Genomic DNA, 14,973 nt, shown 5'->3' with positions numbered 1-14,973 from the left:
TAATCAGGCTAATTAGTTTGTAATAAGGAGAGGTTCAACTCTCCCTCCCTCTCTCTCTTTAACAGGTGATGATAATTGTACTTTGATTCCTGTCAGTTGTTAGGTTGAAATAATAAAAAAGCTGGTACAATACTGGAAGCCACCAGTATTTTTCTTCTTAAAAACTTCACTGCAAATACCATTCCCCCTGGCGCCTTGATGTTTGGTAAATTTGATATGATATAATTCAAAGTGCTGGTTTTGACCTATAAAGCCTTAAACGGTTCAGGATCACAATACCTCAAGGACCACCTCTCTCCATATGAACCTACCCGGACCCTGAGATTATCTTCTGAGGCCCTCCTTCGTGTGTCTCCTCCTAGAGAGGTCTGGAGGGTGGCAACACGAGAACAGGGCCTTTTTTGCAGTGGCTCCCCGTCTGTGGAATGCTCTCCCCAGGGAAGTTCGTCTGGCGCCTTCATTATACACCTTTAGGTGCCAGGCAAAAATGTTCCTTTTTAACCAGGCCTCTGGTTGATCTGATTTACATCCTACGCCCTTTTAAAACGTGATATTGGGTTGTTGTTTTCATTTTTATTATGTATTTTGTGGTTTTATATCTTGATTTTGTTCTGTGAACCACCCTGAGACCTCCAGGTATAGGGCAGTATATAAATTCAATTTTTTTAAAAAATCCATTGTTTCCTTGGTAATTGGTGGAATGGATGAAATGTCTGATGGTCCCATGTGTTAATTTTTGACCAGCATCAAGGCCTCCATGAAGAGTGATTTAACTTTATCTATAGAGGATCAAATGTGCTGCTGAGGAGGCAGGTTATAGTGTAGTGATGGAGACACCTCATGTGAGCAGACTGCCTACAATTACAGTACAGATAAAGTGTTTACAGTAATGGGTTAATGAATGGGGGAATCACCCTTTCATTACAGGCTTTTAACTAATCCTATCAACTCTTTGCAGGTGGCGCTTTGGGTTGAACCACTGAACCTAGGGCTTGCTGATCAGAAGGTCGGCGGTTCGAATCCCTGTGACGGGGTGAGCTCCCATTGCTCGGTCCCAGCTCCTGCCAACCTAGCAGTTTGAAAGCACATCAAAGTGCAAGTAGATAAATAGGAACCGCTACAGCAGTAAGGTAAACGGCATTTCCGTGTGCTGCTCTGGTTTGCCAGAAGCGGCTTTGTCATGCTGGCCACATGACCTGGAAGCTATACACCGGCTCCCTCGGCCAATAATGCGAGATGAGCGTGCAACCCCAGAGTCGGTCACGACTGGACCTAATGGTCAGGGGTCCCTTTACCTTTACCTTTTATCAACTCTTTGTAGACAGATTAAGAGAAGCAAGTAGTTAGGCTTCATGCTACCTAGGCACACAAGATGGCAGCAAAGTCCCCTTCAGTAAAACCTCAGGTTGCTTGAGCTAAATCACTATGGACTGGCCTGGGTACAACCTTTTGAAACAGGCAGATCTCCAAATAATGAGTCGCAAGTAAATTAGGAAAGTGAAAATTGGATAGAGGAAAAAACCTGTTTGGAGCAGCAAGAAGCGAGGAGGGGGAGATGAACTGAACATGACACTATGAAGAATAAAACCCTACCTCCTCCACAAAGGAGAATAGATCCAGATCTCCAGTAGATCTTAACCCAAAGGATTGTTGTGCAGGGGTCAGAATGTCAGTAGGGCGTTCTCCCCTGATCTACATGGGAATGATCTGAACCCATAAATTTCCTTTGAAGCTTGGGAGGCACTGAAGATTTAACACGATTCTTGGGAGTGGGGAAGGAGACCTAGGTTCAAATCCTAATTCAGACACGAAACTCACAAAGGCATCTCAGCAGTCACTAACTCACGGCCTAAATTACTTTCCAGGTTGTCAATGAACCCCAAAAGCAGGGGCCCTCTTAACGTGATCTCACTCGTAACCGTGCATTATCACCATCTCATTATCAGCATCTCCTCATTTGCATAGCTACACTTTGTTGTGCGTGTAACCAGGACTGATTGAAGTGTGGCGATGACGTGGAAATCTTACTGGAGTCACAATCGGCTCTCAAATGCTACTCTGGTTTGAATCAATAATGCAGGGAACAGATTTTCTCCAGGAAAACAGGAAGAGGGCGTGAAGGAGCCTGGACAAGGGCCCAAGTAAGGGCAGGGTCAAGTAAGGGCAAGCTAACAGCCCTGCTGATCTAGAAATATCTGATTGGGAGGCACAGCATAGCAGAGAACCAGGGACTGAGCCTCAGACATTTGAGCACAAGGCAACACCCATTCCTGCCACCTCTTACATTTTCAAATGCAAGCCAGAAACATAAAAGCATTACTCAGGCTTGTCCTGTACAATTGGCACAGGGGAGGGAAGTCTTTCAGCAAGGTAGAGAAGGGCATTTCACTGCTTTGTGTGCACCATCCGACTCTTGACTTCTGCAGTACAAGCAGTAACCTTAAGCACCTCTGTGCATCAAAACCACAAAATTCTAAAACCCACACTGCAACATTTCTAAATGGCTTTCAGAATCAGCTTAGTAGGAGCTGTTAACCTTCACCGGTAAACAACGGGGTGACTGCAGTTATTCTCACTACGTCAAAACATGGCTAGCTTTTGAGTTCAACGGAGAAATGATAGTTCCTTAACAGCTGGGATGTAGGGAGAAGCAGCTTGGACTGGTCTGGGCTTGATTTCAAACAACTGGCATTCAATTTTAGCAAACAATCTTTTTCTTTTCTTTTTTCTGCCCAACCCCAAAACTCAGCAGGTATGGAAAGAGTGGGCTGAGAGGGAGGAAAAACAAACTAGCAAAGGACTCACATTGAACTCTTCACGGAAAAGTTTGTTGTCATCTGCCATTCGCCGGTTAATCTCTTCCTCCAGTTTATCCACAGGCAGTGGTGGGTACTTTCTGTTGGTGCTGGGAGACCTGGCAAGCAATGGCATGCTCTGGGGCTCTGCAACAGAAGAAGAGTCCACTTGTTTTTGATGCACTAGGCAAAGGGAACTCAAGAGACTACAACTTGGGTTATATGCACAGACAAGTGTGCGAACACACATCACACACACACAAACGTCAGTTCCCAGAAATCCATCACACTCCAGCATGATCAACAACCCCTCCAGGTTGTGGCCATGCAGATACCGTAGGGATGGGGAAAGGTTAGCCCCCATCCCTCTGTCTTCCACAACTAAATTTACTTACTTCCCGCCCACTCCCAAGGAAATGAATCACTCCAAGTGGGGGGAAAGTAGCAGTGCTGTGCTTGGGACAACCAAGAGCTCTGAACATCCCCATGGAAATTGCTCAGGCACATAGACACTCGTTCCATTTGCCTCACTGCTGAGGCGTTGTGCCTCTAGCCGGTACAAGAATAAGAAGAACAGACAGAGAGATGCAGCTGCTTCTACAAGTTGTATCAGACAGAATTCAGCATTCCCACCCCCCACTGAAAACAGAGCCATTTTCTGCAATGGATTATTTTAGCAGCGAAAGCTTGACAATCTGCTACATTCTAGTTTAACTGCATAGAAATAGGGCAGCTAGCTGGTAGATGACCTGAGGCATGATGCAGACCTAGGACATCGTTCTTCATTCATGTGAAGGGAAAGACAACATTTAGGTGGAATTGGGGTGCTGCAACCCTAGCCAACATTAGGAGGAGCGGGAGCTGAATGGCCAGGCCATGTTCTGGTGCTGGGAGGAAGTCAAATGGTCCGGCATATGGGAGTTCCCACAATCCAACCACCAGCATGCCCTTGTAAGGCCAGAAGGCAGCTATGCAACTGATCCATCCAATCCCTTGGACACACTGTTGAGGTGACCTCCGGTGAGGACTATGACATCCCTCTCATATGGCATGCACCACAAAAGGAAGAGGGTTGTCAGGACTGCCACACTGTGGTTCAAGCCTAAATTGTGGGAGAAGAAAGCACAGACTTACCCATGTCATCTGTCCGGCCATTAGACAAATGAAACGAGTTGGAATGGCTCCCGGCTTGCTTGTATTTTTTGAACCTAGCAATGAAAATACATGGAAAGTCAGCTGAGCCAGGTTCATATCTGAGTTATCTAATATGCTGTTGGGAGTAGGTCTTTCTACCTGCACAAGTGATCTTTTTCAGAGACTTAAATAGGACACTCTCCCGATGCCTGGCATAAGAAGATGAAGCAGGAGTTGTTTACCTTGAAAGGGTGGCTGATGTGAATGGACACAGAGAAAGAGTGGCTATTCACAAGGGTGCCTTTGAGGGAGAAGAACTCTCAGTGCAGACACCCAAAATTTCAGAACCACTTTGTTTCTATACAGCATCTTGAACACTCCAGTGAACTTTGCACAAGTATTGCAGGGGGTTGGATTAGATGAAACTAGGGGTCCCTTCCAACTCTATAATCCTATGATTCTAAGCATGCTATGCTAATGCAACAGCTGCAACACTGAGCTACAAATCAGGAAACCCCCAGTCCAAGTCTTGCCTCTGACATTAACTCACCAGGTGGCCTTAGGCAAGTCACTCCCTCTCAGCCTCAGATCTGCAATATGGGGACAATAGTATAGGGGGCTAGGGCTGTTCTGATGATTACAAATCAGTGTATGTGAGGCACTCTAAACATTTGAAAGCACTAATTAAGTACCACCCACAGACAGGAGATGGGTGCTGAGAGTGAAGCCACCTAGCAAGCAATTTAAACCAAGGACTTCCTGCTCAAAGCTCACACCTATATCGCCTCCCATGCCATGAATTCATAAAAATCATTTAACTAAAGGTCATAGAAACAAGTCAAGGAGACAGTATACACATATGATCACGAAAGGGGGAGGAAAGCAACACTTCCGTTTTACAGCTGGAGAAGCTGAGAGGTCACAGTGCCCACTCTTACACAGTAGGAAATCACAGCTCGAGAAGCTGCCTTCTTCTCACATTCACACCCAAACAGTGTTTGCTGTCTCAAAAGCAACACTGCATATCACCTTCTACAGCATTTCAAACATACGGTCTTGGGTTCTGCCTTGGTCAGACCACACCGGGAATACTGTGTCCAGTTCTGGGTGCCACAATTTAAGAAGGATATTGACAAGCTGGAATGTGTGCAGAGGAGGGTCTGGAAACCAAGCCTTGTGAGGAACAGTTGATGGAGTTGGGTAGGTTTAGCCTGGTAAAGAGGAGCCTGAGAGGAAATATGACTGCCATCTTCAAATATCTAAAGTGCTGTCACTTGGAAGACCGAGCAAGCTTGTTTCCACTCTGGATAGGAAGACAAGTAACGGCTGGGCAACCTGCCATTTTGCATCAGGCCAATTACCCAATGCGAGGGGAGAGGGAAGGAAGGCATCAGCTGAGGAATCTGTGTAACTTAAGGGGCAGGTACCACACACCATCCCCAGAGGAGTTGCTTGTGGGCAGGAGTAGCGGTGCTTACCTGACCTCTTGTTATCGGCACAGCTGTGCTTACGAGGGTGAGGAAGGGGAGGGAGGAGGCTGGTTTGGTGCAAAATGCACAGGAGTGTTGGATTGGCTCCACTGGCGCCCTTGCCCAACACTGACCTCCCCACTGCATCTCCCTTCTCCCCAATCCAGTAAGCACAGCAATACCAGCAACAGGAGGGCAGGTAACCACCGCCCCTTCCATCCAACTGCTCCTGCACCTGCAGCAAAGATTGCCTCAGGGATTGGGAGCGACTGGACCCCCTTTAAAAAACAACTGATGCTTCTCTAGTTGAAATTAATTAAAACTGGTCAAGGCGCAGCTCTAAGAGAGCCATGTCAAACCACAGGAGCCCAGCAAAAGGGAGTCAGGAGGTTTGCCAAGCAGCACTTACCTTAACATATACAGGACAATAATAATAAATACTATGACTAGCAAGGAAGATAATGCCACCATTACGGCTATGATGGGTGTCTCATCTAGAGGGAGGGAAAAGAGAAAGAAATTTGTTTTAGAAACAGCAATACCAGGTATTTCAAAGGATATAAGAAAACAATTGGGAGTTCCTGATTATTTCCTTTAAAGTTAAAGTCACTTGATGTCATGATGGTATCACGGAATTGGTTGGCGGGAATCTCCATCATATTGGCTGGTGGTGTGTGTGTGTGAGCTCAGGATCCAGGCTGCCAGCCATACCTTATTCCCCATCCCTGGCATCAAGTATCCTCTCAGATCTGGAATTTGGGCTTCAAGCTAACCTTGGAAACCTGAACTGCATAAAGCCATGATCACAGAGCCATGTTAACGCAGTGCTTTTTTTTCTTAAAAAAAAACTTTTAGGGGTACTCTCATTTTCCTACTCATATTGAAATACTGCCAAACTTAGATTCACATAATGTTTAGGGGTGTGCGTCCCCCCAGGAAAAAGCACTGCATTAACCTATGTCTCATCATCCTTTGTACTGCCTGAAATGTCATGTTTTCAGTTCCTTCTGAACTGCAGCTGCAAATACACAAGGGGCACACAAATTCCTACATGGCTAACTTAGATGCTAACTAATTGCCTACTGACCCACGCAAAAGTAACACCTGACAAAGGAACTCAAGATGGGTTCTTTGCTTCTGCTCTTCACAACAACCCTGTGTGATAGGATAGGTTGTGAGATGAGTAACTGAGCCAGTAAACTTCATGGCTGTAGGAAACCAGGTCAAGCAATCTGTCCATGTTAAGTAATCCAAAAGAATGTTAAATGAGTCGGGGGGGGGGGGGGGAGAAGCTGGACAGATTTCAAGGAGTAAAGGAAAAGCAACCGTCAAGAGTGACACTTTTTCCCTAGTAGAGAATAAGTTAGATGTATGGTTTGGTCTGATGCAGTCCAATGGGCTGCTGGAATTTGGAAGTGTGAACTGGCTGCGAGTTCATCTCTCCAAAGAGAATTCTTGTATAGCGAATTTAGATTCCAGGCAAGTCAAAATTACATGCTGACACACAACAATGGAAGGCTGTTTGGTGCATACTTAAAGCATTTTGCAGCCTTACACGTTCTCTGAAAAGTAGGCAGGGCAGGCCCTAGGCAATTCTGTTGTTAGCTCACAGCAGACAGAGCAGTCACACACTGAACATTTTCTCCCATTCTTTGAAATATGCAACAGGTTTACAAATGAGCTGCAGCCTTGGCTGTTTGTGTCCTTGAGAGCTGCTGAGTTTGTACCTTTGTCCTAGCAACTCCCTTACTGGAAAGATGACTGAGAAACGACAGCAGGCAGAAAGCAATGGGGGGAAAGTGAAGAAAGCAGTTGAAAGCTCACCGTTCTGTTTCCTGGCTGTGGTTAACGGTTGCCGTGGAAAAAGCTCCAGCTCTGAACCAGATGTGTCAAAGAGGGAAAGTGCAAACCCCAAAGTCCTACATCTCCTTGCCAGATGCATCCCCTGGAAGTCCTTCCCACTAACTGGCCAACCCCAGATGAAGTTACCACAAGGCCAGGAAAAAGAAGCAGCTTGCCCATAGCACTCTCTCTCATTATAGGAGCCTGTAGCACCAAAGGCATGCATTTACAAATCAGGCTACCCATCTATTCCCTCTCGCTCTCCCCAACCCCTAAAGGTGAGGCTCCACATTCCCTGTTAGATGCAGGAGAGTCTGACATGGAGTAAGGGATATTTGATGTGGAGAATCCAAGTGCAACCCATAATTTTCTGCCCTGATATATCTGTGCTCTCTCTATTCTTTCTCTCCACCACTGTGAAAATGCTCTTTACACATAAGAGCTTACGTTGGTCACAAAAAGATGAGTTCTCTCTCTCTCTCTCTCTCTCTCTCTCTCTCTCTCTCTCTCTCTCTCTCTCTCTCTCTCTCTCTCTCTCTCACACACACACACACACACACACACACACGGATTTATGCAGCATATCATATTTGTGGAGTCAGTGTTGTGTAGTGGTTACAATGTTTGACTAGGACCTGGGAGACCAGGGTTCAAATTCCCACTTGGCCATGAAGTTCACTGGGTGACTTGGGGCCAGTCGCTGTCTCTTAGCCTAACCTACCTCAAAGGGGTGTTGTGAAGATAAAATGGGGAGGGAGAGAACCATGTATGAAACTTGAGCTCCTGGGAGAAAAGTTGGAATATAAACAAACACGTATATAATTTTGGGTGCTTGCGAACCGACAGAACATGTGTCTAGTAAGGAATTTAAGTACATGTGTCTAGTAAGGATTTAAGAACATGTGTCTAGTAAGAAAATGACAAATACATCTTACTTTATTAACCCCACATCCCAAAAGGTGGGAGCTTTCTTAAATATGCCATTACCAATATATATCAGTCTGAAATTAAGAAGGTGTGAAGATAATTTTGTGATTGTGCGTTAAGAGGGCAAAATGGTTTTATCCTAGACTGAAAGTGAAAAATTGAACAAACTTTCTTATTTGAGGTCTCTACATAAGGACTGGTGAGGACAGCAGGCTGGTTCAGAAAATGTCCCCTCCACCCATGTATGACTTTGGCATGGGTGGAAACTTCCTCAGTAGGAAAGATCCCAGTATTGATTGACAGATTGCAGAAATAATATCCAGCTTTATATTCTCCAGGCAGGATGCCAAAGCTAGCACAAGCATGTGAACAGCATGGCGGAGTGGGGGCGGGGGGCAGGGAGCAGAAGTATTGTCCCATGCTCTGGAAATGGACACAATATAAAGGGCTGCACCCATAAGCCAACATCATACACCTGTGAAGACTGTAGATTTTGTTTTATTTGTCCCTCCCATGAAGAAGAGACATTCTCAGCTCTCCAAATATCAGCTGTGCCTATGCAATTAGGTAAGAAACTGTGCCAAATAACTCCCCAACTTGGCAATTAAGTCTACAAAATTTACTAGCCTACTAAAATAAATTGCTAGCCTGTTTGCCCCTCTCCTCAATCTTCCAGCCCTTTGCAGCCTAACAGAAACACAACTTTTGTGAGGCTACTTTGCTTGGTGGAGAGAGTCTTGCTTGCCAAGCTAACCATGCAGATGGCTCTTTATTTCCCCTCTGTTCAGGCCAACTTCCCCCACCTCACCCCTCCCAAATGCAGGGAGTGTGGAAATGAAACTTTTGAGTCACTAGAAGCACCCTTGATACAAAAGTGACTAACGTTATCTGACATGGAGCTGATCAGATGCACTCATGTTGATTTCTTGTAACTGGCCCTAGAGCTCACTGTTTTTAAACTGAGCTGGCAAGGTGGGTGGAAGACGCTCTTGAAGCTCCCTCCACCCTGGAGGTGAATGACATGATAACAACCAATGCAGCCAACGGACACATTGCCTGTTGCTTCCTCTGTAACGTTACTTAGCCGCAGACCACATTGCTGGGGTGGAGTGTGGGAACAGGGAAATGCACAACCAGGTGGGTTCCGTTTGGATATTTTGGTTGAAAAGGCTGCATTGATATTAGCAGTCAGTACAGGCCAGGCAAGGCCAAAACCAACAGCAAACCATTGCTGTCATGCAGTCTGGTTTAAAAAACAGGAGGCAGTGAACTATCCTGCTTTGTTTATTGGCTCCTTCATGCACGCACACACACACACACACACACAGAGAGAGAGAGAGAGAGAGAGAGAGAGAGAGAGAGAGAGAGAGAGAGAGAGAGAACTGGTGGGAGTTAGCAATTTCTTGCTGCCACTGCAAATAAAGGGGACTGATATGATTATGCGCATAACAGAATACACGGAGATGCTGCAGATACTATTATCATAATAGCACGTGTCAAAAGAGTTGTGCTTATGAATTCCCCTGCTGTGAGACAGAAGGTTGCACAGTTTCGGTGATGCCTTGAAATAGAGAATCAGGGACTAGAAATGCAGAAACGACTGAACACCCAGCCTGTTAGAGGGATGTGTGCCTTGCCTACATCTTGACAGAGGAAAGGCTTGGAACATTCCGCAGCACTGGATAACAACCCACTGTATTGCTCCCGTTTGCTTCCTGAAGCCTGGATGGGATTGAAAAAAAAAAAAAGTGCCTTCCTATCTTCACTACAGAATGGATATGAAGGACATACCCAGAATGGGTGGAGAAACTGGCTGCTTACGCCAAGGGTCGTCAATCTGCTCCCTACAGCCCACTAGCGGGCGTTTCAGGATTCTAGGTGGGCGGTAGGGGTTCTATGACACAAGCTGAATCCTCCTTCCATCAAGCACTGGTGGGCGGTAAGGAAATTTTACCATCAAGAAAGATGCATTAGTGGGCAGTAGGTATAAAAAGGTTGACTACCCCTGGCTTACACAATACAGTATATACTGCAGGGCCATACCAAAGTAATTACCCAACTGATGCTGTTCTCTCTAGAGCCGAGTTAAGAACCTCAATAAGACTAGAAATGAGCCAGGAAATGTAAAGAGGACTTTTATTGCCAAATCAAGCCAGCATGGTGTAGGGCAGCCTTCCCTAACCTGGTGCCCTCTAGATCAGGCATCCCCAAACTTCGGCCCTCCAGATGTTTTGGACTACAATTCCCATCATCCCTGACCACTGGTCCTCTTAGCTAGGGATCATGGGAGTTGTAGGCCAAAATATCTGGAGGGCCGCAGTTTGGGGATGCCTGCTCTAGATGTTTGGGCTACACCGCTGTGCTGGCTGAGGCTGATGGGAGCTGTAGTCCAAAATACTCAAGAGGGCAACAGATTGGGGAGGCTGGTGTAGTGGATCAAGTATTGTGGTTTCGATGAGGGAGGCCTGGGTTTAAATCCCTGCTCTGTCATGAAACTTACTGGGTGATGCTTACTGTGCCACTATTGTAACCTAACCAACCTCAAATGGTTGTTGTGGGGATAAAATGGGATGCCCTAACACATGCTGTAATGAGTTCCTACAGAAAGTAGAAAGCTGCAACAGTCAAATAAGCCCTGGAATCGGAACGTTCACAGGAGATGCCATTTTGACACCTTAAATGAAATGCAATGTTCCATAGCAACGACAAAGACATACATTGTACGGGCAAAAAAAGTTGTCTAAGGAGAATGCCTTACCTCGTCTGGTATCACTATCACCTGCATAAATGAGAAAGCAACAGGTAAGAACATAAGGAGAGTCCTGCTGGTTCGAACCAAACCCTATCTAGCTCAGCAAACCTGGTAACCCACTTGGCCAGCCAGACGCCCTTGGGAAGCCCCCAAAGCAAGACACAACCTCTCTCTTTTACTGCTGTTCCCCAGCAAATTGGCATCTGGAGGCAAATAACCTCTGCTATTAGAGGTAGGACACAGTAATCATCAACAGCAGCCATTGATAGCTTTACACTCCATGGATTTGTCTAATCCACGGGTGTCAAACACAAGGCCCGGGGGCCAAATCCGGCCCGCCAGACCTCGTCATGTGGCCCGCCGAGCGCCCCAGCCAGCGGGACCCAGCAGCGGGACCTTGCTGCTGAAGCGCCGTGCCGACAAAGCGCCGACAAACAGCTGGGGCCTGGGGGGTAGAAAGGCGGCCGGAGCAGCGCTGCGTGGAGCACCCCGAGGCACAGCAGGAGAAGGAGGAGGCAGCTTGCCGGGTCAGCGCCCAGCAGCGCCGCACAGAGAGTCCCGAGCCTCTGCGACGCAGCAGTGCTCTGTAGCACTTTGAATTCTCCTCCTCCTGCCACGGCTCGGCGTCTGGAAACGGCTGCTGCTGAAGCACAGACAAAGCACCCAGCAGCGCCGCGTGGAGGAGCAGGAGGATTCAAAGTGCTACAGAGCACTGCTGCATCCCAGAGGCTCAGGACTCTCCATACGGCGCTGCCGGGCACCGACCCGGCAAGCCGGCGCCTCCTCCTCCTCTTGCCTCACCACCTCCTCCTCCTGCCGCGGCTCAGCCTCACGAACGTGCACCTCTGAGGCTTTACGCACGTCTCCTAAAACGGACACCCGCTGCCTCATGCTGCACGGGAAATGCTTTTTGCCCCTGGGTCCCTTCACGCTCTTTTCTGGCGCTGAATCAAGGCGGCGACCCCCCCCTTCCCTTTCTTTCTTCCTCTCTCTCGTTCTTATTCTTTCTTTCCCTCTCCTTGCTTCCTTCTTTATCTCTGTCTTCTCTCCCTCTTTCTTTTTCTTTCCTTCTTTATTCCCTTCCTTCTTTCCTACTCTTCTTTCTCTCCCCTCTTTCTTTCCTCTCTCCCTCCTGCTCCCTCTTTTCTTCCTTCCTTCCTTCCTTCCGTCCGTCCTTCCCATCTTTCTTCCTCTCCCTCATTCTTATTCTTTCTTTCCCTCTCCTTCCTTCCTTCTTTATCTCTGTCTTCTCTCCCTCTTTCTTTTTCTTTCCTTCTTTATTCCCTTCCTTATTTCCTACTCTTCTTTCTCTCCCCTCTTTCCTTCCTTCCTCTCTCCCTCCCACTCCCTCTTTCCTTCCTTCCTTCCTCCCTCCCTCCCCTCCCCTTGCCTCCCTCTCCCTCTCCTCAGAAACATAGGATGCTGCTTTATACTTCTGGCCCTTAAACCCTGGAACCAGGAGAACAGCTCCAGTGAGTCAACCTCAGCCAGTCCCTTTGGTGAAGGGTGGTGGCTCACTGGCAGAACATCTGTCCTGCATGCAGAAGGACCCCAGCATCTCCAGGTACCCGTAGCTCTGCAAAGCTCCTGCATGAAACCCTAGCGAGCCTCCACCACCCAGTGCAGTTACCAAAAATCATTTTTCAATAAATTGTACAATAATTGTACATTTGAATATCTACTTGCCATTATTCTGACTATGTTAGTTATTACGTACATTATTACAAAAAACAGTAATAATTGAATGCAGTGACAATAATTTATGTTAATAAAGAGTGGACACATAGTCCTACAGATACAACCGGCCCTTTGAGGGTGACCAAACTGCTGATGCGGCCCCCGATGAATTTGAGTTTGACACCCCTGGTCTAATCCCTTTATAAAATCCATCTGAGTTGCTGGCCATCACCAAATCTTATGAGAGCAAATGACACGGTTTCAACTCTGCGCTGTGTGAAGCACTTCCTACTGGCTGTTCCGACTGTCTGTACCAGTGAGCTTCATTTGATGACCATGGGTTGTTATTTGGGGAGAGGGAGAACAATTCCTCTCTCTCTACTTTCTTCACAAAAGCATCTCCACCAGGGCCCCACAACTTATGTCGGATCCCTTGCCTGTTGCTTCCTAGGAAGAAATTTGCCTTTTTTTCACAGCAAGCACACATCGGGTCAGCTTTTTCATTGACATATCCGCCATACTCGGAATATACTTTTCCTGGTCAGTCACTGCCAGCTCTGATTCTATCAGTGCATATACAGGCATCACTTTATTGACCATGCCCCATTCTGAAGATATTTGTCACAATATCCTTTTTGTTTTTATCCCCCTGAATTATTAGGTGTAATTTAGACACTCGGTGAACTCGGTGCTCAACCCTAACTCTAGGTCATCTATGAACAAACTCAAAAACAGTGGTCTCAGAAAGATCCATAGGCTGCGCTACTTCTTATACCCACCTCCCGCCATTGCAAGAGCTATCCACTTATTCATGCTGTTTCACTTCCTGTTTGTTCACCAGTTACCAGCCCAGCTGCGAATATGGGCTTGCAGAGAAAAGGGGAGATAAACAGGCAACTGGGAGAATGGGGGATAGCACTAAAATCTTTACCTTGCCAGATCCAGCAGGGCCAAGGGGATAAGGGTGGCACTTGGGGATAAAGCACCTCCTACCACTGGGTGTAAGGATGCAAAACGTTGCATCGGTGCAGTGTTGCCACCTTGAGATGGGGAAGCAAATCCTCCAATATAAATATGGGTGCCAGTTAAAGGGATGTTCTTTTAAATGGAGTGGGACGCAGCAAATGTTGGCCTGCAGCGTAGTGAACTTTAATGCCATTTATCCCCCTGAGGAGCATTCACATAAAGCAGGGCTTGGCTTGCAGGTGGCCGAAGTTAAAATTAGTATTAGCTTGATGGACTGAATGACCCATCTCATCTTCAAATGTAGCATCAACCTCTGGCACCTCTCTCTCCCTCTCCCCAAAATACATATAGCAAAATATGTATAAGCCTACCATTCCCTAGTTAGTTTACTTCCATTCACCTGAAGTGCCCTCCTACTTGCCAGCCAGATCAATGAGAAAAGCTGTATGATACCTACTTGTGTTAACTTCCAATGTGTATTGTGCGAGCTGACCTCCCACCCTGCGGGAACCTTAATATATGCTCTGATCCCACATGATTCTGCTTCTTCCCTTTCCTTTCAACTCTTTTCCCAACCTACGAAGAATACTGACATTGGGTCTCTTCTGTTTGTCTTGCTTATTATCTTCTGAGAAGCTCAGCACATTGGCTACAGACTGTGGTTAAGGAGGAGCATGCTTAACCACAGTGGTGCGTCTGGACAACACATTAAGCCAAACACTTTGGCTTAGCTGCTATGCCACACCAAGCTAAAATGGCTGGGGAGGAGCAAAGTAGCTGTAATCTCATTCCTGGGAGCCAGCATGATTGTCGCAAGCCATAAGTTTGGCTTAGCATTACGTGCAAACAACATAGTCATTGACACAGCATGGGAACCTTTAGTTCAATTGGGGGTGGGGGGAAGAAAGCTGTAGACAAATATGCTTACCTGAGTCTTTTGTTATCTCAGCTAAAAGCAGAATGCACACAGAGGAAGCATTAGTGAATAATCTTCAGAAAGCAACATCACCCCAAGTCTTTTGTAGTTCCCTGCACCCAAAAGTAAATTTTGCTTCATTTTCCTTTGGGGGGGCATGTTTCCTCATTTCAAAAACTGTCCTTCCGTTGGCCACACATAGGATGCTTAAATCTTTACATCAGATGGAATGAAAGCCACCCTTATTATGGGAATCACAAAAGGGGAATGTGTTGTTGCCCTGAAGTCCTACTGGTGGACTTTCTGTAAGCATCTGGTCACCATAAAAATAGGATGATGGACTGGGTGGGACTTTTGCCTGGTATAGCATGGCTCTTGTCACATTCTTAACCCCACAATTCAGGCCACTCTTAAGGCCTGGTTTACATTATTGAGGCAGCTGAAGTGGCTTTTGAGGTGGCAAATTAAAAAGCTGATATTCTACAAGTAATTTAT

General features: G+C 46.6%; 1 protein-coding gene across 4 annotated transcripts in view; it reads right to left on the bottom strand.

Moving 5' to 3' along the window:
• Positions 1-14,973, bottom strand: part of PTPRA (protein tyrosine phosphatase receptor type A) — a 138,272-nt gene that overhangs the window by 22,918 nt on the left and 100,381 nt on the right. For 2 of the 4 annotated variants that reach the window (XM_035103105.3, XM_088661149.1), the window contains 5 exons: positions 14,491-14,511; positions 10,926-10,946; positions 5,808-5,892; positions 3,930-4,003; positions 2,806-2,942 (listed from right to left, as the gene is read on the bottom strand). In XM_035103105.3, coding sequence (XP_034958996.1) covers positions 2,806-2,942; positions 3,930-4,003; positions 5,808-5,892; positions 10,926-10,946; positions 14,491-14,511 — 338 coding nt within the window. The remainder of the gene's footprint in view (positions 1-2,805; positions 2,943-3,929; positions 4,004-5,807; positions 5,893-10,925; positions 10,947-14,490; positions 14,512-14,973) is intronic. The other 2 variants (XM_035103107.3, XM_088661150.1) reach the window with 1 other exon arrangement.

Source organism: Zootoca vivipara, chromosome Z1 (genome assembly GCF_965207765.1).
Source record: "Zootoca vivipara chromosome Z1, rZooViv2.hap1.1, whole genome shotgun sequence".
Classification (NCBI taxonomy): Eukaryota; Metazoa; Chordata; class Lepidosauria; order Squamata; family Lacertidae; genus Zootoca; species Zootoca vivipara.
The sequence above is the reverse complement of the archived record's forward strand: the minus strand, read 5'-3'. Positions and strand labels throughout refer to the sequence as shown.